The sequence below is a fragment of the Spea bombifrons genome, chromosome 5 (assembly GCF_027358695.1).
Source record: "Spea bombifrons isolate aSpeBom1 chromosome 5, aSpeBom1.2.pri, whole genome shotgun sequence".
NCBI lineage: Eukaryota > Metazoa > Chordata > Amphibia > Anura > Pelobatidae > Spea > Spea bombifrons.
In genome coordinates, this window is record NC_071091.1 from 13453995 (window position 1) to 13479113 (window position 25119).

A 25119-nucleotide genomic window follows, 5' to 3' on the forward strand; every position below is an offset into this window, starting at 1 on the left:
CAATTACAATTCATTGTAATTCATTTTATTACACACTTTTGTTCCAGAAGACATATTAATAGAGCTTTTCTGACGTTCCAGGACATATTATTATACAGTATTTGTATACTCAGGTGATAATCTAAATTCAAGGGCAAAGTATTTTATAAAGAGACTTGGCACGCATAGTCGGTGTGATACTTATACCAGAAAATATGGAAGCCTAATTTTCTCGCATCATTACAGCAAACATGTCCAATTACACCCATAACAGTTAATACTTTATTCATATAAAATACTTTGTTCCCATTTAATTCCTACAATAGCTGTTAGAAGCAGTAAACAGTAAAGACACTTTTGAAAGCAATGTACCGTATTGGCCCGAATATAGGCCGCACTTTTTTCCCCCACTTTAAGTTTTTAAAGTGGGGGTGCGGCCTATATTCGGGGTCTAGCGCCCGATGCCCGGGACATGCAGTCCCGGGCGCCGGGCAGGCAGCGGGGTCAGGATACAGATCCCCCGCAGCGGTGCAGGGGACCTGTATCCTACTGTCTGATACGCTCAGACAGCCTCCCGTGCCAGCACTTCCCACGGGGGGAGTGCCGGCACGGGAGGTTGTCTAAGCGCATCGCGTGGACGTTCACCGGCAGCGGCGATGCGCCGCTGCCGGTGAACGTCCGCATGATGCATTTTACATCCCCCCCTCTCGGGGGGGGAGGGACAGAGTGGCAGCATATCTCGGGGGGGGGGAGAGGACAGAGTGGCAGCATGTTTATTTTAGGGTGCGGCCTATATACGGGGGCGGCCTATATCCGAGCCAATACGGTATATGTTTCCTTGCTTGCCAAAGTGCACACAGGCAATACTCACCACCAGTCAGCTACATTATTAGTGCGGCGTACAAAAGAGCTCTAGGGGGTCTAACGAGACCCCCTTGCTAGTGCACAGACAAAGCTACCATTTATTTCCATGGAAGCCCTTACCTGACACTGATTGGGACCACTGAGGGCGATGAGCTGCAGCTTATCCTAAAGATAAGTACTTTATATTTTTCCCCCACGAGTAACAAATGTTTATTAAAGTACCTGCAAAGTACTTTCCTATGTATTCTTCATTGGTGGAGGGTGTATAGGACACCAGAACACCCCTATTAACCCCTTCACAACAAGTACATGTACATTGTCCATAATGGGTTTAAGGACAACCTGTTCTCCTTAAGGGGTTAATATGTAGTGATTGCTTTTCAGCCCTACATCACTAGAAAATAACATATGTCTTGGGTGCAGCTACAATATTTGCTTACCTCAATAAAAAACAGACTGGCAGATGATGTTGGATGATGGTACATGTAGACGGTTATTAAAATGCCAATAATAACCAGTAGTACCAATATCAGTATTCCTATAATTAATCCAGTGTGTAACGGTCCATTCTTCTTCTCCGCTGCACTGTCATCTGTGGACGCTAAAAAAAAGAGACAGTTTTATTAAATATTAACGTGACTTTCAATTACCATATTGTAAGTTTATACATAGTTTATATGCTGACCTACATTGCATTCCATTTAACCCCTTAATTGCCACCCAGCCACTTAAGTGTTAAACATTTATCTTTACCCATTTGTATATCAATAAAAAGTTATGACCTTATCCGTGTAACAGTGGATTTTAATTATATTTAACTTCAAATAATGCTGATGCTATAATATTCTACTTTAAAAGATTTTGGCATTGTTAGATTAAAAAAACCAAAAAATTCAATTCTTACAACATGGTTTCCTTACTGTAATAAAATACTAAAAAATAACATGTTCTCATGATCCTAACACTAAAAGACTATCATGGGCTTCATTACAATAAGTATATTATTTTCTTAGGATAACATACACACTTGCATTAGTTATCTATGCTCTGTATCAACGTAATAATATTTTTGACATATTAAAAAAAGTACTGATTTGACTTTACGTTGTTTGTGATACTGATGCCTCTTTTCTTTTTTTTATTATGCGCACTGATGACACTTTTTCTGTATTGTACTAAGGTTCCGGTGAATAAAAAGTTTTAATTTTAAAAAAAAGTACTGATTTGGTATTAGTATGTAAAATAGTTTACAGTCATGTTTATGTGTATAACTCGGCCTGCATTCTGTGAATTAAAGGGACATTCCAGCCACCACATGCACTTTAATGCATATGATACTGTAGTTTAGAAGTCCCTTTAAATTTCTGTTGTGTCCCTTTTACAAATGCATGGGGGGGGTTCTGCAGGATCCCTTATATGCATTTGCCCCTTTACTCCCCCTTTACTCCCTATGCATATGCATTTGCTCCCTATCAGTCTTCTGTGATAGTTTGAACACATCTTCTTGCACATGATATAATTACCGCCTGTCAGCTCCAACGCTGGCTCAGTGAATGCTGACGACGGGGGTCAGACCCATGTGCGCATCCACAGAAAAAGCTCCCATGGGTTTCAGTGGGAGGGCTTTCCTGCCACTGATTGGATGCTTGAAGCCATAATCATCAGAGCACTGAGGAGGAAGACAGCTGCAGCTTTGTAGCTGCAGCATCTACCTCAGATATGTGTTTTTTTTTTCATACTTTGAAGAATACATATTAAGAATACATATTAAAGTACTCATAGACTACTTTAATATGCATTCTTCTGTTGTAGGGCTGTCAGGTACAGCAAAATGCCCCTTTATGACACGCAATGCATGTTCTAGGCTGCAATAGAAAATGCCTTTGTAGTAGAAATGATGTAACATGCATAGCTGACGAAGGTAGGTTAATTAAAGCAAAAATATTCATACATAAGAAAATGATTTATAAATGCCAACAAAAGTAATGAAAGCTATAGCAAGTAACTTGAGATTTCCATAATCAGGACTCTATTCTTTCACCTCAAGGTTACTCTCCTCAAGAGAAATTGATTTCAATCTGTTTTTACGGAGACAATAAACAAGCCTGTCAACTCGGAAAATAAGCCATGCCACATATATCAAGCGACAGTTTCTTAGTATGAGGCCAAGAGTTTCTTGAGGCTTATTTGTAGAAGAACGTATTCTAATTACTAAACTGCAGATGTTGCTACAAATAAGAATTAATAATAATTAAAAAAGAAGCTAGCAATAAAAATCCCAAATTTAGAATATTATTTTAAGGAATCTTTCTGAAATATAGAAATAAAGAATTTGACGACAAATAACACCATCTAGTCTGTCCACTGAGCCTGATGTGAAAACATAGACTGTAATCAGTCCTTCTTCTCATCTTAGTTCCAGGATAGCTTTTAAATTCCCTCACTATTTTAGCTTCTACCACTTCTGCTGGCAGGCTATTCCATTTATCTAGCTACTGGTAAAGTTCCTTACATTACTAATCTAAATTTCTGTATTTTTTTTATAATATGGCCTTTTTTCACAATTCGTGCTTGAATGCATATGATAGGATAATGCCTGCTTTAAATTATGCATCTGCTTCCTGTAACAGGTCTCCAAATATTATTGCGTTGCATTCAGAGATGTTCCGTACTTCCCCCTTAAGCATATCACTTCCAATTTTCTTAATGTGCCACTAATTAAGTTTTTATGTTACAATCACTTGCCTGGACCTGTCTTTTTATGTGTAAGGTCTTAATTAGTTGCCTAGTCTTTATGAGGCACATCAACGTTAATGATACATAGACAAGACCGTCAGTAGGTTATATCTTAATAGGACACGCAGGATATAGAGATAAACAATCTAGCAGCAATACGTAAGAGTAAAGTAAGAAGAAGGGGATATATTCGATTTAGCTGCAGAAATTACTAGGACGTGATGAATTACTTGGTAACGAAAACCACAATTTCAGTGCTGTCAGCTTTCAGCAAATACTATATAGGATTTAGGTAATTGAGATGCAGATAGGTTTGTGATTACTGCTTGATATTGTCTCTACTTTGCAATAGAACTGCATGGAAGTCAAGAGGCACAAAACAATGAGAAGTAAAAATATTGAAAACCCATCTTTATCTTGTATTTCCTTAGGATACCAAGTGTTACTTTGTACTGTATCAATGATTTTAAAGGGAAGGATGGCAAAATAATACATTTACAAATTTCTCTAAAGAAATATAATATATAAGATACTCAAAGCAGTATGTACACACAATGCTTCTAAAGATTGAAAACTGTTCAAGACACATTGATGTTTTTTTTAGGACTACGTTCTCTCAGAAATACAAATTGCAGACGTAATAGAGAATTGGTATTCTATTAAGGCTCAGTAAGCAATAAATGGAGAACCATGGCTCTGGTATCTTTCAGTTTTGTAATAAATTACATTACATAAGTTATGGTGAGTAAGGGTGATGGAAACCCTCCCACTTAAAATTAAGGGGGCAGTAGAAGTATTATTAAACATCATCTACAGACACCAGACAAGCCAGAAGGCATGTTTTTCCCTCAGAAATCTCATGGCGCTGCCACAACCACAAGGAATTCTGGGTAGGCACATGCAAATAAGGTTAACAAAATTCACCTTTTGCCTCTGTATCAACTTTGTAATGAGTTTGCTCTGGACTTTGCTGTTTTGTACAGCGGGCAATTACTTTCAAGGGATCCATGTATAAAGAGGATATAGAGGCAAAAGGTGATTATTGTTGACATTATTTGCATGCGCCTACCCAGAATCCCTTGTGGTTGTGGCAGCACCATGAGATTTCTGAGGGAAAAGCAAGCCTTCTGGCTTGTCTGGTGTCTGTAGATGAGTGTTTAGTAATACATTACATAAACTGTTATTGTTTCAGTACTGAAAATGGAGCATTTTAAAGCCCTAAATGACCCCACTGACATTTTGTAATAAAGATGTCAGAGTTGGAGTAGTTAATATATCATTGTGAGCAGTGTGGCCAGAGATGGACCCCAGAAGGTTGATGATTGCGGGAGTGTGAGAGAAAATTTATTTTATCATCTGATCAACATACCTTATATTACAGAAACTGATAACTCAGTATTCTGCATCTCACCAATAACATGCCTGCTTTAATATGACATCTGTGTCTTCGATCCATATCATAGCGTTGGTGTCATTAATGTTGGGCTGTTAATGTCTTATAGATTTTATTTTTTTAATACTATAATAGATTTTTTAAAATGAAAAAAGAATATACTGTTTGTTCGATACGCATCTTTTCTTAAAGTCCACCAAATTAGCAGAAAAAAAAATCGGAGTATTATTGAAAGGTTTTTATAGTATTTGTTCATGGCTTCATATAGATATATTTATTGCATAAAAATAGTTTTGTTCATGGATGATATTAATAATGTATAGCTCGCAAAATATACAATGTCTGCACTTAACCAAATACGGTAATCTGAAAGGACTTATCTGACTATCCGATCGTATTGATTAAGTACATGTTTTTCTCCAGTGAAATCGCTCCTGCTGATTACAGTTTTTACAAAATCCTGCCTTGGAGGGATACAAGCGCAGCATTCATCAGACTTGGAACTCTGAAACTAAAGATGTCTGCAAGGTTTACCGATTACATTGAAGTAATGCCCCTGGCAATAAGGAATTTTATCTTATTAAAATATATGCCGGGGCAAACACTTATGAATTATTTAAGAAAAAAGTTCTCTGATTAGGAGGTACATTTCAGAACACAAATAAGAAACCTGTTTAGTGAATCCCTTTTATGCGCCTTTAAAGTCTTTATTTTGTATTAGATAAGTAATCTCCCCTTAGGGCGTGAATCTATAATTAAGTAAAGACTTGATACAGTTGAATAATGATAAATGCATTCATCCAGAACATATTATTATTATATTTTATTTATAAAGCTTCACACAATGCATATATTCAAGGGGTCTGAGACAAACCGATACATTCGGTAAAGAGGGCTCTGCTCGCTTAGATGTTGTTTATTTATGTTTGTATGTAGAGCTACATGACTTGCAGCAAAATTAGCGACTTGAGGATTAGAGAACATGATCACAACAGAACATCTGCAACTGAAGATGTGGTGCAGTATCTGCTGGCAATTTTATAAAAACATAATATAAATATCTGGGCTGGCACTGAGCATTGTGTGAGGCCTTGTTAGGAAAGAGTGATGTCCTACGCATGCTGAGATCGGACATAAAGGCCATGACAGCTTTGTTAGATACACACCTGTCACAAAAAAGTAGCAGATCATCAACCTGGTGAGACTCTGCTCTACCAGGACAGTAACAACAGTTTTGCTGAAATTGTTGGTCGGATGACCAGATGTCCCTATTTGCAGGGAATAACCCCCTGATTGTGGCTTGCCCCCAGAATTGTTTCTTTTGTACCCATAGTGAACATCGTTTTTATTTATTACTATTATTAAAACCCCACCAGCCAATGTGTTTTATTTAAAACTGACCTTCATCGATAACCCCAGTGTTGTTGAACATACATTGTTATTTGTTTTCTTCATTCTGATTTATTTTTATACTTCTTGCCCCATTTATATCTAACAAGTTGGAACTAAACACATAAAAAACTGGATTTATGTGACATACATGATTCAAGATGAGTATAGTTATCAGACACCTTTTAAAATTAATTCATTTTAATTCAAAAAAATCACCTACAAACTGTACTTTAAGGCGAGATTCCTTTATGACATCCTTATGAAAAAGTCTAGTTAAAATTAGATAAATATTCTTTCATTTAGCCCCAAATATTATTGTTCCAAAGCTTAAATATATATGCATATATACAGGAATAAAATGTAGGGAAAACAGAGAGAATAAGACAAAGATAGAAAAACAGGACTGTTTGTTAGGGGCCGAAGTGAAGAAAAAAATAGGGAATGAACCAGAAATAGACAGGGAGTATGTATGAATAGAAAAAAGTACATGGAAGGGAAATAGAAACAAATGTGGAAATAGGGGTATCAAAAGGAACTGTCAGAGAGAAGCTGATGGTAAATAAGACATACAGGTCTATTCACTAAACATTAATGTGCTCCTTTGACGTGAATGGGTCCCCCTCCTTGCGCAATCTCTTTGCCATACAAGCTGCTATTGGAAGAGCATAAGCTCGTTCCCCTAAAATTTATGGGCAACTGGGAAACAGCTCTAGGTTAACCGATGAATAACTAACAATGGCAGGAAATCTGCAAGTACTTGTTCGGCAGAGTGCAAAGTGCAGAAAAATACGTAAAAAGTGCTGGCAATGAGGTATAGAACACCAATTCAGCTGAGCATGATGGGGCTTCTAGTTGATGACAAATGCTAGAGATGTAAGAGGGCCTTACATCTGAGGGCGTGAAACATGTAAGGCATTGTTTCTTTCCACCGGGACAAGGGCATGCCTGTAAATGCTGAAAATAAATGCACTTTTTTGCATAAAATAAAAATAATATGCTATATCACGTGTACGTGAGTGAAATAAAAATAGTGAAAAAAGTGAAAAATAATAATGATAATATACTTCCCAAATGACCGCAGCAGCCCAAGAAAGCACTCTTCCTTAGGGTGCGAATATGAAGATATACAGATGATTGGGGCGCAGGTACATATAAATCCCTATATGTACCTGCGCCCCAATCATCTGTATAACTTTTTTGCATAAGCCTCTAGAAGCCCAGCATTTCATTTGTTGTTGGTATGGAGTCATATGCTTTTTTTATATTTTTCAATTTGACACATAGTAATCCTGGCTGGAGTAATCAGCTTCTGTGCAAATAGAGCCCCTTTTTTATTTCTTGTTAAGTTAAAACTCTAGTTGCAGTATGAGTTTTAACTTAACATTTTCAGCGCTTTCCTGTTTTCTTGACAAAATCAAATAAAAATCGATTTACAAAAAAAAAAAAAAAAAAAAAAGAAATATCTTCATACATAATGGAAACCTGCTTCAATAAAGATATATCATAGCTATATAGACAATGTTATGGGGACTGAATAGTTGAATACCGCATCCAGAACCTTACCTCCATTGTCTTTCAGATGAAGCGCTATCTTTGTGTCATCTACAAAATAAAGTCAAGCATAAGGAAAAAAACATAAAAAAGACAATTGTGATATCGAAAGAACATTGTAAAGTTTCAAATTATGATAAACACTTAGTGCTTCATAAAGTGGGTCCATTTTCCGACACATAAAGGCATATGAATAATATATAGAACATGTTTAGAATGTGTACAGAAATACAATAAAATATAGGTTAGCATTAGAACCTGCTATAACTTAAGAAAAGAGGTATTAAGGTAAGTGTGATTTTATTTTTAAATTACTTAATTTTAGTATTCTAAAAATATAAACTTCAAAATGCAGGATTCTCGCCATGTTTTTGCAATTAAACTTTGTTTTAACAGAATCATGTGTCTTCAAGATTGCCCATGACCAGTAACCTTTTCGAAGAGCAGAACGTTTTTAAGCATTATTCAAACTACGGAACTTGAATAAAAAAAAAAAGGTTATACATAATGTAAAAAGTAACAGATGCATAACAAAATGAGCTCATATACTTCATGCTACATATGTATGTGATAAACTCTAGCTCAACAACACCACAGATTTCATCTATTCTTCAACATGTTGTTCATTGGTTCAAATGTTACATAAGTAAAATCATTATTTGTAAAGAATAGAGAATTTAACTATTGTACTGCTGCCGATTTGCAGTTCTGTTAATGGTGAAATTAAATGATACACTAGAAAAGTCTATAAGAATGCTTGTGCCTATGTGAGTGGCTACTCTGTGAGTGAGCGTGGTGTTTATGGCCATTCTAAAACCTCACAAATGTGTTCATCTGGATGGTTCTCTGTAAAGCTCAGGGGATACTGGACTCAATTACTGTGTTAGTTTCACTGCAAGTTCAACCTGAGCATAATACTTTAATATTCCATCCTCTGTCTTTTATCTCCCTTTTGATTAGGACTGTTTCTGTCTACCTAGTCCTATTAAGTGAGGCGTTGCAGGAATTCCAGCCCGGATTTCTGCTACGTTATGCGATTCTCCCTCAGTGTACAACTTTCTAAGGTGCACTTTGGGAGGTAATTAGACATAGCTAAATTGTAGCCCTCTCTATGATAGCTCTTTTCGTATATAAAATCAAATCTTGCTCCTACAATGTCTTTCAGTTTTATTTATTTTGATTTTGTAGAGTATGGGTAACTTTAGTACTATTTTGTGCTTACAGCCACCTGGGATATAGATCTAACTCAGCCTTCTATCCATTCATATAAGCATTTTCTATGGTACCAAGTAATTCAAAATGTCTGTCTAATTCTGCTTATGAAACAATGATTTACATTGATGTTATGCAGGGGTATCTCTCCTCCACACCAAGCCACCATTTGCTGGCTGCCCTAGACAGCCCCCACTCTCATGTAGGAGAGTAAGTGGACAAAGAAAATGATTTTTTTGATATATATATATATATTTTTTATTTATTCAGTACATTGGTCGTTTGCTGCCATGTCCCACTCATGTTTCAGCATACATGGTAAGGAAAATGCCCTGTAGGGTGTTATATGAATTACCTTCTGTAGGGAGGCTGCTTGGGAGATGTGATGTAAACATTCTTGATGTAGTAGTTAAATCTCTCCAAGTTGTTGCATGGATCCCAGTCGTAGTATGATGGGGAACTTCAGTTGTCTGTACAAGATCTCCACAAACTTTATCTTTGGACTATTAAAGCAAATGAGAAAACTTATTTAAATTCAATATCTATATTTTACATACTAATAAAAAAAACTTTTATGTACAACATAATACTAGTAGTTATCATGTATCTTTATCTTTGTATTCTAAGCACTGGCCTATGAACCTTTTCTGTCTCTCAAGGAGCAAATCATTGTGCTGGGAGGCTTTTCTGTGCTCATAAAATGATAGGGCGAGTGGAAAACAAAAGAAATAGAACCACGCCTCAATAAACACCTAGAAAGTCATAACATAACTAGCTAAAAATATTTGATGAGATTTCACAAGCTTACCATATACTCTACTCAGATGAATAGGTTGCAGAGCCGTATGAGCAGAGTATGGCCAGGCCAGACCTCAGACTTGGCTTGATGAACAATATGTGTGAATAATCAGACATGGTTGCATGTGTCCATAGAGAAGGGAGTTGTTTTAAACAATTTGACAATTCCAATTATGACCTCTCTTTAGGAGATTTGTTCCAATTTATATTTCCACACGTCTCCACTGTACAAAATCATATTCACTGCCAGCTTACAAGTACAACCTTTAAGATACCTTTAAGAGGTGTATGGCATGTTTCTCTGTGCATCATAAAGGGTTAACTCTTCTTACATGAGAAATACCTTTCATTTAACGCATAGTTATGAAAGTTATGAGTTAAAATGTTTCAGCACACCTTAACTCGTGGTTTAGTGAATAAACAGGCCTAATGGGTAATGGTGTAATGAGTAATGATGTTAGAAAATGAATATTAATAATAATTAACGTTATTACCAGCAATGAATGTTTCCAGGCACATACATTGCATCATCATACATCATCTTTCAGCTCAGTCATTCAAGGTTAAAATGGTACATTATCCTTTCTAGACTGGACTCATTATGATTACACTATTTGTGTATGATTTGAAGTGTTCACTGCCAGCTTTCTATGCACTGGGTCATGAATGCTTTTTCATCTGAAGAATAAAAAAGCAAAACTACTCATCGGGAATACTGATTACATAAAAAAATAGGTTCTCTTTGAACCTGTTATCAAGATTCAACAAATTATTAATTTGCTTTTCAGTAGTACCAATGCCCGTTTATGCCAGTGAATCCTTATTAAAACTATGATAAACTATAATTACCCTTAAAATTATTTGCTAACACAAATCCTACTGTACTAACTCTGTAAAGATGCTAAGGAAATTATTTCAAGACATTGTAATTTGTTTAATTTACAATATGCAAATTATCATAATGCATAATTATCTTGCCCACTTGTAACCTAGTTAAATGAACTGTTCTTTTCGTACCTCCTCGGGGCATCCGTTCTCTACCCAGTCTTGTCGATGACGGTCAAATCCACTGGAACATCTTGAAGAAAGAGAAATGGCAAAATGACTGATTCCGACCATCTTCAAATTGTTTTTCCCATAAGGCATGGGCAATGAGCTACACAGCAGATATTTGTAAACTCATCATTTGACGATATATCATTTAACATGTCAGCAGGCCGCTCTCCAGATACCGCTGAACTAGAACTAGAACATTATTCCCAGTAAGCCTCATGGGAGTTGTAGCTCAACAGCAGCTGAAGAGTTCCCTTCTACAGACCCCTAAAGTACAAGAACCAACAAGAGGGAAGACCAATTAAGGTAATCTGGCAACTGAACTAACAAGGAGATAATAATCATATTATCGTATATATAATAATACACTTTTGATTATATAAACATTTAACTACAAAATGGATTTAACAAAGAGAAGTGTTGTTATTCGGCAGTGGAGAAATCTATCGGAAGAAACAGAAAAATCCAAGGCATCACAGAAACTGTAAACCTCTTAGATTATATTTATCTGACCGCAAATAATATTACAGATGTGCAAACTTTCTTCTGTATTTGGCTCTAATCACTGAAGTCATTCTGTCACTTTGATTAATGCACAAGATTAATTTTAGCGGAATTTGTAAAATGTGGGTCAAGTTCATCGACCAGACTGTTGTACAACTGTTCTGCTTTTCATAACCCATCAGGACCATGGACAGATACTGCTGTGCTTTTCATGCTAATTACGCTGATATTCTTGTTTGGCTGTTGGCTAAACTCAGAATATCATTTGTTTCAGGGAAATGTTATCTTTTAGCAATAAATCATTTCTTTGTATGGATTTCAGGAGCTGGAAATGTCTCGATTGTATGCACTTAAATAATATACTGTTACCGTATGAAATAAGACAAGCAATATTTAATTCCAAGGATCGTCCAAAGCTGCATATTATTCTTCCAAAGCACCAGTGTATCATTTGTTAGGGTTGTAGAATAAACTTCCTTACAAATGAAAAAATATAACCAAATAAACTTTCCAAGGAATATTATTCAAATAAATTTAAACTAACAGGGTATATACAAGAAATTTGCCATGGACTAGATATATTCCAAACAAAGGTTTCTGGGGATATTTGTATTTAAAAATTCACTGTTCATTGGGTGTGAAATAACCAACTCAGGCAGGGATGGACACATCTGCTCAAAAAAGAAAACAATACAACGAGACAACATTTGCACCCTTGACAAATGGATTTTATTTTACTTATTTATCCCAAAAGTAACATTTCAGTTTCATTGAATTGTGGAAACGCATAGCACTAGACGTGCTGTTCCACCTACCCTGCTGAATTTAAGACTTTTGTACTTTAATGCAGAGTTAAAAACATCACACCTGTTGACTGCACAAGCTCTTCCTAGAAACAATTATTTAGTTATGTAAGATTCTGCCTCATTTATAATTCTTGGCAGAAACCGCCAAAGCTTTCTTAAGATTTCTGCATTGTTTTTCTGTGATTAAAACTTCAGGACTGACTAATAATAGCAGAAATAATAATGACAAATCTGCTAAGGCTTATCTGCTAAGGCTATTGCACCTCTTACCCGAGTTTTGTCTAAAGGCTGTCCTGTACAGTGGGTAATTACTCCCAAGGGATCTGCATATAAAATGGATATAGAGTGATAATTGTTGACCTTCTTTGCATGTGCCTACCCAGAATCCCTTGTGGTTGTGGCAGTACCATGAGATTTCTGGCTTGTCTGGTGTCTGTAGATGAGTGTTTAATATTGCTTCTACTAATCCAAATATATAATTTCACTGTATTCTATAACAAATCTATCTTCTTGACTGTTTTGAAGGTTTGTGTGTTAAGTCAGGTTTTCCACAAAGCACAATCAGTAGAATATATTTTATGTTTTATTAAAAATAGTTTTTTTTACTTGGATCTCGTATGCACAGCGTCTCTCGATTGAACCGATTCTTTGAAACCCTGAAACAACTAGTACTGTTTGGGATAACATAACACTAGATTGCAGAAAAAAAGAGATTCCTACAAAACCAAGTCTTGCTTTAATTGGTTTGCTCATTTGTAAGGTTTTACAAAAAACAAAAAAAAGTGTCCTTCCAAATATATATCAACATGGAGGCAAAGTACCTTTTTTTAAAAGAGAAGAAGCATCTTTGAATTCCTAGGGAATTCAAATAAGAATGGATGTCACTGGAGAGAAAATGCATGTTTCGGGATAGGCAATCAAAAAGGATAGTAGCATCAGGCAAAATGTACCAGCTAGCGGTAATAGTTTCCTGTAAAGCAATCACCAAAGGTTTGTATTAGGTCAAAAGGCCTGCTTTTTCTTTAAGATCGAGGAGAAATCACGGCAAGCGTACATATTTGGTTTCTAAGAAGACAACGAAAAACAATAAACTTTCAATTGAACTTAAGGCACATCAATTACCAAAGTTTAAGGTATATTTTTAACCATTTGGATACATTGTTCAAACTAACAGTCCTCAATAAACAAAAGGAAGAAGAAAACGCATATTATATTACTTTTCACTCATAGCTAACAACAGTCGAACAGTCCTGCGGTATGGCCATCGGTGCCGATAACTATGCAGCTGAGTAGGGAATTTAAGGTAAAGGTAGGGTGCTTTATTAAAACAATATTTGATTTATTATTAGTTTATATTTATTATATATTGTATTTATTATTTTTTTATTTGTGGGAATGCTTGCAATCTATGCACACATGGAAAAAACCCAATATAGAATTTGTGTGGGCAAATTAATGGACAAGAGGAATCACATGATAACATGGTAATATGTCAAAAAGAGTATATTTAATTAACAAAAAAAAGGAATATAGTAAGTGTTGTGTCTAAATTTCATCCCTGCAATTCAGTAAGCACTAAATCTTAACCCCAGTACTGAGAAGGATGCTGGTTACGCTTGTTTTTTTTTTTTAGATCTTCCTAGAATCCTACTTTATTCGTTCTGGCTTACTAGAAGCTGAAATCAGCAAACCGGCTAAGATATTTTTATGAATTTCCACACCCACGTGTCAAAGTCTTATTGTGGCTTACAATGCAGGACAAATCACTCCTTGTGTGCATTAACTTTCCATTTGGAAAGAATGTTTACATTAGCAGCAGGGAGTGTTAAATGCCTTTCAGACCAACTAATGATGGCAACATCAGCATATCTTAAATTGTAAAGTAAAGCATGTTGCCCAAAAGATATATTGAAACAGGAATTATTTTCCCTTAACCCTTTGAGCATAGCTCCCAACATTTCAATGGTAGATTTTTATATATCTCAAGGCATTTGAAAGTAAATGTATATATTTTTATTTTATATTTTTTTTTTTTACGGTTACATGCACACAAAGTCGATAAACCTTCTAAGGTAGCACAAAAGAGAGATATCAGGGGAAAAGGGGGCAAGGGGATTTGGGTCCAAAAGAGGGACTATTCCTTTTAAATAGGTACTCTTGGGAGCTATGCTTTGAGTACCACAGCTAAAGAGAAATACATTTTTAATTAGATTTTTTTTTTAAATCAGATATTTTTTACTACAATGAACTAAAATTTCAAACTACAATGAAAACCATAATTAAAAGAAAAGAGATGTGCTTTTTAGCTTTTTAAAATTATTTCAGGAGTGTGGATATCAGTGGTCTTCATGTCTATATTATTATTTATAAAGTATAAAGTATAAATCCTCAGAAGGAATGAACTACAACCAAAGTATACCTGTGTCTCATTTATTCATGAAACCAGTGACATCATAGGCCAAGTTTTTCCCAGACCATTAACACACACATGTATATATATATATATATATATATATATACGCACACAACTTAAAAAATAGGATTTTTATTGACCACTGGCTAATAGGTATACCTGGAAACCTTGTGGCTCTTGCTACCAGGAACCCCCCTTGTGCGATGGGGTGGAGGTCCCGCTGATGTTAGTGGGCTGTTTAACTGATGTTAGACGGTCAAACGCTATGTTTAATGAAGGAGTGGGGAGTCATCAACTCTGAGTCTCCCCTTAGTGACCCGGTGACCCGGAGAAGCGCATTTCACCTGGAGCCTCCTGTTGAAACCCGGAGAGTTCCCAGGTATTCTAATAGGTGAGATAGTAGGTTCTACTCTATTTCCCAAAGAAACAACGCTCACATTGCTTACTTTATAGACCCCCGACATAAAAAAAGGACTTGACCCTTCTTTTAATAACCAACAATGACAGCATTAGTATTGCTTAACTAAAATTGTGCAAATGTTCCTGTCTAAGATAATTGCATTTAGGACATTGGGAGACTGATTTGGAATTTGTTTAAAGTTATTGCAGATTCCCAAAGGGAGCCATTACCTCTAATGAAATCAATAACTGTCAGTGAAATTTTGTTAGGATTGGATAAGCCAGTCTCATCCGTGGATTAGAAGTTTACTTTCCAGAATGACAATACAAAGGCAGCAGAGGACAATATACATTTCAGTCATTTAGAAGGCAGCAGAAATATCTGAAATGCCTCTTTCAACTATCTGCAACTCTCAATACAAAATGAATAAATGTTTTCGTTTTACAAATTGTATAATTATTGTTGACTACTTGCTGCAAGACTACTCCAGGGACAGCCCTCTGTTGCCTTCCCTGTTTCTCCGCAATATCAAGGTTAAGAGTGTATTACACCAAACCTAATTTTAGGTAATTTCAGCAACTACTGAGACATGTCTCTCAATGCTAACATAGTAACATAGTAACATAGTTCATAAGGTTGAAAAAAGACCAAAGTCCATCAAGTTCAACCTATATACATATTGTGTCCCTACTGTGTTGATCCAGAGGAAGGCAAAAACCCCTTATGAAGCAGATGCCAATTGCCCCATACCAGGGGGAAAATTCCTTCCCGACTCCAAATATGGCAATCAGAATAAATCCCTGGATCAACGTTCTGTCCCTATTAATCTAATATCCATAACTTGTAATATGCTATATGGGCGATCATTAATAAACAAATTATCCATTTACAACCACTCTTTGCATTCTATCTTTTAGCCAGTTTCAAATCCAAGTACATGCATTTTACTCTAAGCCTACTTCTGTCAATTTGTACAGTAACCTTTTGTGTGGTATCGTTCAGCAAAGTCCAAAATAGAACACATCTATTGCCACTCCTATATCTATATGTTTTATGGATAGAATGCTATTAGGTTGGCTTGAAAAATTCTGACTTCTAATTATATTCTGATTCAAGGTGTAGTCTTGACTGTATGCTCTAAAGTACTATGTGAATACTAGCATTCTATCAAAATGAAAAAGCAAAAAAAAGACACAGAAGTTGGATCTTTGCTACAGAAGCTGTCCTTCTCCTCTGTGGTCTGACATTTGTTGCCACTGATTGGCCGCTTCAAGCAGCCAATCAGTGTCAGAAAAACGTTCTTATTAAAACCAGTGGGAATGCTTGCAACCCATGCACACATGGTTCAGACTCCTGCTTGCAGCATTTGCTGATCCAGTGCTGGAGCTTACTGGAAGTTGGCAAATAACCTAATAGATAGTAAGATCACAATCATTTTTTATATTACCAATTTTAGTGTTATTGTTAATTTTCCATTTCCCCTACTGGCACTCTATGAATAAAATATAACGTCACAACAATCTATACAAATCTGACAAAATCATTATTTGCTATGTAAAATCGAGATGGACTTGCAGGACTCATTCTTAGAAACAACAGAACAGAACATTTGGATGCAAAGGGGTTCTTGTGGAGTAAGATTGTAAAATTATAGTAAATAATCATGATTTCAAGGTGGTAAAGAATAGTTTCCATATTTTTCTAAGATTTATATTCCACATGGGCAAACATACGTGGATAGAGATGTGCATACCATGCACATGAAAAAAGTCTCCAACAAACCTCTTGATATAACTATTTCACTTCAAAGGCCACTCTAATACACTTTAATGAATATGATAACTGAATTTCTTTTTTAAATTTCCCTCTTCGCCACAATAAATTTGTCTCCTTGGCTTGCAGGAGATGTCTTAGGCTGAACACTTCTCCTGTGATACATGCTGGCTTTACGGAACATCAGCCAGCTCTGGTGCTGCCTCGTGCAAGAGTTCCAGGTGGTCTAATGAGACCTCCATAGCAAAAAGTAGAAACCACGCTTGTTGATTTAAATGTAGAAGCTCTCTGTCCAGTCCCTTCAAGCAGCAAATACTGGCATGAAAACTGGACAGTAGATAGAACGATGTGCTGCACCTCTGGAGCTAAGTGTCAGTGCCATCCTAGTGAGGGAAGGAACTTTGTTTTTTTTGCCTTCTACAGTTTTCCAGTAGTTCATAAATAGATCTTTGACCCGAGTGGAAGTTTAAAATAAAGATTTCATTAATATACGGTAAAGAATAGTGTCGCAGAGAATGCAGAATTATGGGTTGGCACAGTCAGAAACATTCAATAGGTAACCCCAGAATAGAGAAAAGTCAGACCAAGCTTGACAAGATAATGACCATGTTAAATCAAGATTAAAGAATACCTGACAAATTAACCGGAGTGAGATCATTTATCCAAAGGGAAGCGGTGGCACATGTCCAAATGTGCAAGCAAGAACAAGATCATTATGTTGTGATGAATAAAAGGTTACATGAAAGAAAATGGTAAAAAAAAAACAGGCACAGAAAATAACATAGTGTTTTATAAGTTCTTTGTTAACTTCAGTTCCTTGCATCGTGGATTTTATGAAAACTAAAGGGGAACTATCTGATTCATTGTATTTATCAGAACTTAATATATTTATTAAAACTACTCATAAATAAACATAACTTGAGTCATGGGACTCAGCCTATATTATATACCCTGACACACTCATTCATATACACAAATTAATTTGTATTCAGAATAAGATTATAATCAGCAGAGGATGCGATGCACACAGGCGTTTTTCTTCAATGAACGTCTATAAGGAGTAAGAAAACATATTTTCATGGGTTGGACCCTTTGAATAGTGGATGGATCTTGCCCTGTCTTGGGGTGCTTAGGGGCTTCTGTTCTTTAAAAAAATTATATACTTAACCCTTCTGCTCTATACCATGCCGAAAGTGTTTGGCAACATTGACAGATACTCTTTAAGAACTAAAACAATATCATATCAATGCCATTAAAATGCCTTTTAGTCTTAACAAATTTCCTTAATGCCTTTAGTGGTGTATTAATCTGTGAGCCAGTAGCCAGCATGACTTTTGGATGCTTTTTCTTTTAGAGGTGACATTTCATATGTTCAACATTACTGATCTTTACAAGAGACATTGCCAGAAAAGGACGATCTATTATTTTGACTGACATGTATACTACACTAAGGGTGACAGCATCTGTTAAATGTTTAAGCATTAATAATATTCTTAAAATGTGTAAAAGAGACTTTATGCATTTATGATGTACAAATATATCACAAGGATCTTTAAGTATTATGGAATAATTTAAAGGTTATCCTACTGATCAGAATATTTTTTTTAGAAAAAAAAACCTAATATAGTTTATAGATAACCTTGTTTTGCTGGAAGAAGGCTGGAGTAGACATAACTGGCTCCTCATGTAACAGAGCTGGCACTGAGCTTTGCTTTAGTTAAAATAGATTCAAAGGGCAGATTATGTCCCTGATGTGCCCGTTCTTACAAAATAAAACAAATAAAATACTTAACTGACACAGAAGCTGCAGCCCTGCTGCAGTTGCCTTCCTTCTCTGTGGTCTGCATGGAAGCATTCCTACTGAAATCAGTGGAAAAGCTAACCATGCATATCTCTTTTATATGAATTACGGTGCATCATGTTTAAACAAAGGTGTAGTGTGGGTTGAACATTCTGTGCGCATCCCACTATCAGCGACCAAGTGGCACTGCGGTTAATAAAAACTTTAGGGCTGGGTAAAATCAACTTAAGTTAGCAGGAACTAAAAAACGTTTGCATTTCTTACATTTATTATACCTGGACAAATTAGTACAAATGTGGGTAAATCATGAAATAGAAATAATACTATAAATATGTAAGCTATCGAAAAAGAATTATTTTAAATTAGCCTTTTTTTCATTCAAGCACTAAGGCATAAGATGATTTTTTTAAATGCAAATTTAATTTAAAGATTTTTTTTCTGTGAATTTAATGACTGTTCCTGTTTAAAAATATATGGTTATCAGAAGCTAGAATTCGTGATGTTGTCAGCACCCGTAGCATATCTTCATGCAGAGCCGGCCTTAGGCGTTGTGGCGCCCTGTGCGGACTACTCCTCTGGCGCCCCCCCTCACTACCCCCCCTCTCTGCCCCTTTAAACTACCCCCCTCAAACTACCCCTCCCCTCTACCCCTTCAAACTACCCCTCCCCTCTGCCCCTTCAAACTACCCCCCCTCTGCCCCTTCAAACTACCCCCCCACTGCCCCTTCAAACTACCCCCCCCTCTGCCCCTTCAAACTACCCCCCCTCTGCCCCTTCAAACTACCCCCCCCTCTGCCCCTTCAAACTACCCCCCCCCCCACTTACCTTGTTGCCGGAGTCCTGCGGTAAGAGCGGGAGGCATCCGTCTTCTCGCTCTGCCGGCATTTCATGTTGAGAGCCGGTATAGTCCGGCGCTCAACATGAGATGCTGGCACCGCGACGGAGTCACGGAGAGTAAGGGGCGCCGAGCGGTTGTCGAGAACTTCACGAGCAACCACTCGGCGCCCCTGACCGGGACTTAGATTAAAGCATCGTTTTTTTTTTTTAAACTTTATTTAACATCAATGATGTTAAATAAAGTTTAAAAAAAAACAAACAAAAAAAAAACGATGCTTTAATCTAAGTCCCGGTCAGGCGCCCCTGCAACCATGGCGCCCTGTGCGGTCGCACAGGTCGCACACCCCTAAGGCCGGCCCTGTCTTCATGTGATGTAGTTGTTTATGTGTATGAATGCATGTGTATACGAGGGAGTGAATTATGTATATCCTTCGGACTGTCCACAGTTCTCTCGGTTAAAATTTCAATCTCTCCTGCTTCCTATAGCTGTGAAAGGCTCTGTGCTGTTCTTGCAGAACTACTGTATGTGGTTATGATTAAAATTCAGTTTAATTAAACTAAATGCCATTTCCCACATGTTTGCAATTATGATTTCAGGACAGATTTCAATGTTTGCTTAATTTATGCATTATGCTGACAGATTTAAAGAACTCGCTTAGTGATGCAAAGGGCATCCATGTAAGTAAATAATGTTAGGTGGCGATAGATTTAAAAAGGTTTTGTCATGAAATTAGTGAGGAGTGTTAGGTTTTGTATTATAAATGGAATTAGGTTCTAAACAGAATAAAAAAAAAAAACTTATCCATAAAAATATATTGAAATCGCAATTTAGGTATTGGGAAATTGTTTTGTAATAAATATTATACATAGTATCTATATAATATGTATATACATAGATACTAGACTTGTGCATTTAGATTTAAGCAAATTGCGATTTTAACAATGTTTGTATATTTTGTCAATTCATACAATGAGGCAAGGCCACCCACAAAACGACTGAAAACAAAGCTCTGAATTTTCATTCAATTTTGTGGCTCATTCACTCTCACTTTCTCATACTGTCATTCACATTCATGCTCATTCTTATTTACTCTCTCATGCACTCTAAATGTCTCCATACCTTCTCCACCGACCATTCCCACTGTTACCCTCTCTAGCGTCCTCTCATCTTTTTTTTTCTTCTGTCGTCTTTCTTTGTCAATATCTCCACTAACATGATCTCTGGTGAACTTGTGCAAAACTAACCGAGCTTCCAGATGTCCATCATTTTCACAAAGATAATATCACATCGTCTCCCATGATTGGAAAATCGGGGGAAGGCGTGTGCCCAGAAGCTATTTGCCAGAAGATAACTTCAGTGAACTTCCGCAAAGATGGCGGAGCTTCCAGTTACATCTTTGCCTGATTGGACGATTTCACCAGAAGTGCTGCCATTTTGCAAAAGTTCACCGGGAGTTCCTGTCTGCAAATATACAGAATGAAGATGGGAAAAAGAAGAGAAAAAAACACAAAAGTGACGCTACAGAAAAAGTGGAGCTGTGAGACACAGAAGAGGAAGCGGTCACCAGAGCAAGTCGGGAGACATTCAGATAATGTGAGAGAGAGTGAATGAGCAGGGCCGGCCCGACAATGGAGCCAAGTGGGGCAACCGCTCCAGGCGGCACTTTTGAAGGGGCGGCACTTCGCTGCCCCAAGCCCTTTTTTTTTTTCTTTTTTTTTAAAGCGAAAGAGAGGGGCGCCGAGTGGTTTTTGCTTACCAAGCTGTCAGTACCCGCTCGGGGCCCCTCTCTCTCTCCTCTGCGGCGAGTCTCCCTGTTCGTTCTCGGTGCCGGCTTGTAATGCTGAGTGCCGGAAGATTTCCGGCGCTCAGAATTACAAGCCGGCACCGAGACCGAACAGGGAGACTCGCCGCAGGACTGCTGAAAGGTGAGTACAAGGGGGCGGGGGGGCAGGAGGGACGGAGGGAGAGGAAGGGTAGATAAGGGAAGGGGGGGGCGGCATTTTAAAATTCGCCCCAGGCGGCATTTTGCCCTGGGCGGGCCCTGTGAATGAGAGTATGATAATGTGAAAGAGTGATGAGCGTGAATGTGGGCATCTGACAACAAATTTTGTTTCTGAATTTAAAAATACTTCCAATTTTCATTTGAAAACGAATGGGCCAAAAACCAAAAAAAAATGCGTCCAATTCGTTTTGGGCCATTTGCACACGTAGATACTATATATTTTACCATAAATAACTCACAAATTCAAGCACCTGTATCGCTGGACTAATGAACATAAATAATGTTAACCTCAATTTAAGAATTTTAAGAGAAACCCCTGGTATTTTTTTATGCATATTTCTAGTTGCAACTAATTTTTCTTGCCTCATCAGGGAATTATATTAATCTGATTAACAGAGGCACTGTGATGTCTCATCACTCAATGCCACTCTAACATGGGATGTTATCTTTACCAAATTCACCATCACTGATACTGTATGTTACTTTAGGGTCATATGCAGAGTTGTAAAGATATTAAATAACATTTTAAATATGTTTTAATGCATTTACGTTTATTTTACTTTAAAGCTTAACAACATTTCGTTTGGAAATAGAAGAAACAGAACTAGAAGTTTCAGAGGAATGTCCCTTAAAATCAGGTACATCTGCATACCCTATAGCAATTGTTTACAAACTCCCAAATTTATGACTTCAACCTTATACATGTATTGTAAGGTTGTATGTTTTGTAAGAATCAGATCATAAAAATATATTTCACAGACAAAAAGGCTTCACCTGGACCAAAAACTGCATGTAAAAAAAAAAAAACAATGCAACTAAATGAGTGTTTTTGGCGTTGAAATCAGAACACTTCAAGCCACTCAGTGAATGATTCATTTATCACAAGTATGGCAGTTAGTTAATTAGTATATGCGTTCTTTCAATACAAAACAGGACAGCTAACAATTTGATGTCATTGAGGACAGTTTTGTACGGAACAATTTTCGTAAATACTTTACTATTTATTTTTTTCCACTATGCAGCATAAGCAAAAGGATTGTCAATCCACGAGGTCTTCTCAAGCACATCCAACAGTGACTCAATTCCTCCAGTTCTTGTTTGTCTAGCTCATTGCGTTGCTTCCTTCTAACAGTGCTATAAAATGGATTGTTAAACCAACACTTTATCTGGCCTTGTTTTTCTAAACATTGCTAATGTCATTATGATCCGCTATATCTGCAATTATTCAGCTTCTATATGACCTAAACATTCATTATGAAATTGAAATCTGCTAGTAGGTTTTCATGACACAGATGCTACATCAATTTGTTCCTGTAATTAAACATCTATGAGTAACCAAGTCCGCTTATGCTGTGTTAATCATAGTTTAGCCCAAGCGAAATATATATCCTCTGACTTGCAAGTGGCAGTAAAGTATCCTGATTTGCCATATGGCCAGTCTGGGTCTGATAATAAGCACAATAGTTTACAGATATTTTCATCAGAGTACAATAGGTATGAATATATCAGGAAACAGTTCCTAAGCATATATTCTGCACCTTCCTAAATAGTACCTTGTGATATTTGTGGCCAACTCTTTAAAAAATCAAGTCTACTTCATCCCCTAGATGTCCTCTGCACAACCAAGTAAGCTAGTTAAGTATGTATGCAGTCTACTATACACTCATTCAAAAGACAGACACATTAATATTATATACATTCCATTTACATTACTTAAAAAAACCCTAATCCTAACATTTTTGAAGGACGTTGGATTCTCCAATGCATTTTATTTGCATGAAAATTTGGGCATTGCTTAATTATTGGGGTTACTTCATTAGACTTGCACCTCATTTACGTCCCACACTGGCTACCTCTACTAATACAAGGAAACATTAGGAAACGTGGACGCTTCTTGCGTATGCTCAGTAATACTCCAATTGAGGTCAGTGAAGGAGCAGCCAAAAGCATTTATGCTAGGAAAACATCAATGTTAAGATACAATGCATGTGATTGAGATAATATCGCACTTCCACTGTAATTTCCACTGTAATTCTTTTGTTTTAAACCAAAAAGAAGTTTTTTTCCCTAATGTAATCAGTTCTTTTTATGGTGTGACAGAAATTGCTTTTCACTTATAATACTTTTAAGACTAATGCATTCTTTAGCTTTGGAAAAAAAATATTCTTTTACAATAACATAGTTATTATCTCAATGTGGAAACACGCTGAAAGCCACAGACAAAATATTAGAAATATGGGAAAAACCAGATACTCTAAAATAGATTTATTTAAGCATAATAATTGCTAAAAGTATGCCTCGGTATATTGAGAAATGATGAAACCACTGCAGTGCTCACCTTTACACTTCAGGAAAATGCAGTTAGAATGACATCAGAGATTGATGACTCAATCTGCAAGGGTTGATTATAACAGGGTAGATATATTTTTTGTATTTGGTATGGGAAATAAGAAATAAGATACTGTATCCATTTCATTTTATATAGCAACTCTGAATGATTGCAAGAAACGAAATAAATATCTTATGTTGCAAAACTGAGCTTTTAAGATAAAGAAGAAAAATATTCTGGTACACAGGCAATCTACTATTTCAGACCATACATACTGGATGTGATACAATATTTATATATTTAAGAAATAAAAATGGAGCTTGAAATATTTTTCTGCATTTTCTATCTACTTTATTTAAAGAGCAGCTAACAAAAATATTTTGTTTATTAAGTGATTATAAGATTATAGGTTTTTTAGCTCATTTTCATTAATATTAATTGTGATTCCAGACCTTTTTTAACAGTTTTTTTTTATGCAGGTACATAGTTCTAGAGTGTTTGCAGTAGACTCAAAAAGAACATATTTGGTAAAGATGATACCTTCATCGGCTAACTGAAGTATCATAGGAGCTTTCAAGACTATGTGGTTCTCTTCTTAAGGCTTAGTATATGAAAAGACCTCAAGAAGAAACCTAGATAGTCTTGAACTTATGCAGTCTATTTAACTTCACTTAACCATTATCTTTGGTAAATCTGATCTTCTTTTAATATTTCAAAGTGTTTTTTGATGCCGGTGCAGTTTCTTTTCAATGTGATTTTATATTTAGCTTGAAGACTTTTGAAGCTAACAAAATGCATTACATTATCATTTGATTGCATTAATATTTATTGTAGTTGCACCCATAATCTTACCATGTCAGCAGCAGCTTGTCATGGAGGAAAGTAAAGGATTTTAAATGGCACTGATCCCGGCTTGGAGTGGGCATCTGGCACATCAGACTAATGGCTGGTGGGCTGGTGGCCGACGGCGCCCCATACTCATCCCATCTGCCGCATGCTATGTGAGCTCAAAAACGTAACGTGTGGCGGTGCATATCCGGATACCAACCACACTTACGTCACTAGGCAGCCACTGGCCTTAAAGCGCAAGTCTGCCTCATCATTCCCAGTCTGGCCCTGCCATTAATGAACATTATGGTCATAATATACATAGTTCTTGTAATAAACATCTAAGCTGTTAGTATTCCGTTGGTCATGTTATTGACACAGGAAAGAATAAGCCGTTTTCATTTGCCAGCGAAAAATCTATGCTTTGAACCCAATTGATGATGTGAT

At 36.6% G+C, this 25119-nt stretch overlaps 1 protein-coding gene across 2 annotated transcripts in view; it reads right to left on the minus strand.

The window, feature by feature from the left end:
* PLXDC2 (plexin domain containing 2) overlaps positions 1–25119 on the minus strand; it is a 286125-nt gene that overhangs the window by 127875 nt on the left and 133131 nt on the right. For both annotated transcript variants that reach the window (XR_008354366.1, XM_053468192.1), the window contains exons 10-13: positions 10943–11003; positions 9483–9630; positions 7928–7966; positions 1284–1444 (exon numbers count right to left, since the gene is read on the minus strand). Coding sequence is in view for 1 of the 2 variants with exons in the window: in XM_053468192.1 (XP_053324167.1) it covers positions 1284–1444; positions 7928–7966; positions 9483–9630; positions 10943–11003 (409 nt within the window). In the remaining variant the exon portion in view is untranslated. The remainder of the gene's footprint in view (positions 1–1283; positions 1445–7927; positions 7967–9482; positions 9631–10942; positions 11004–25119) is intronic.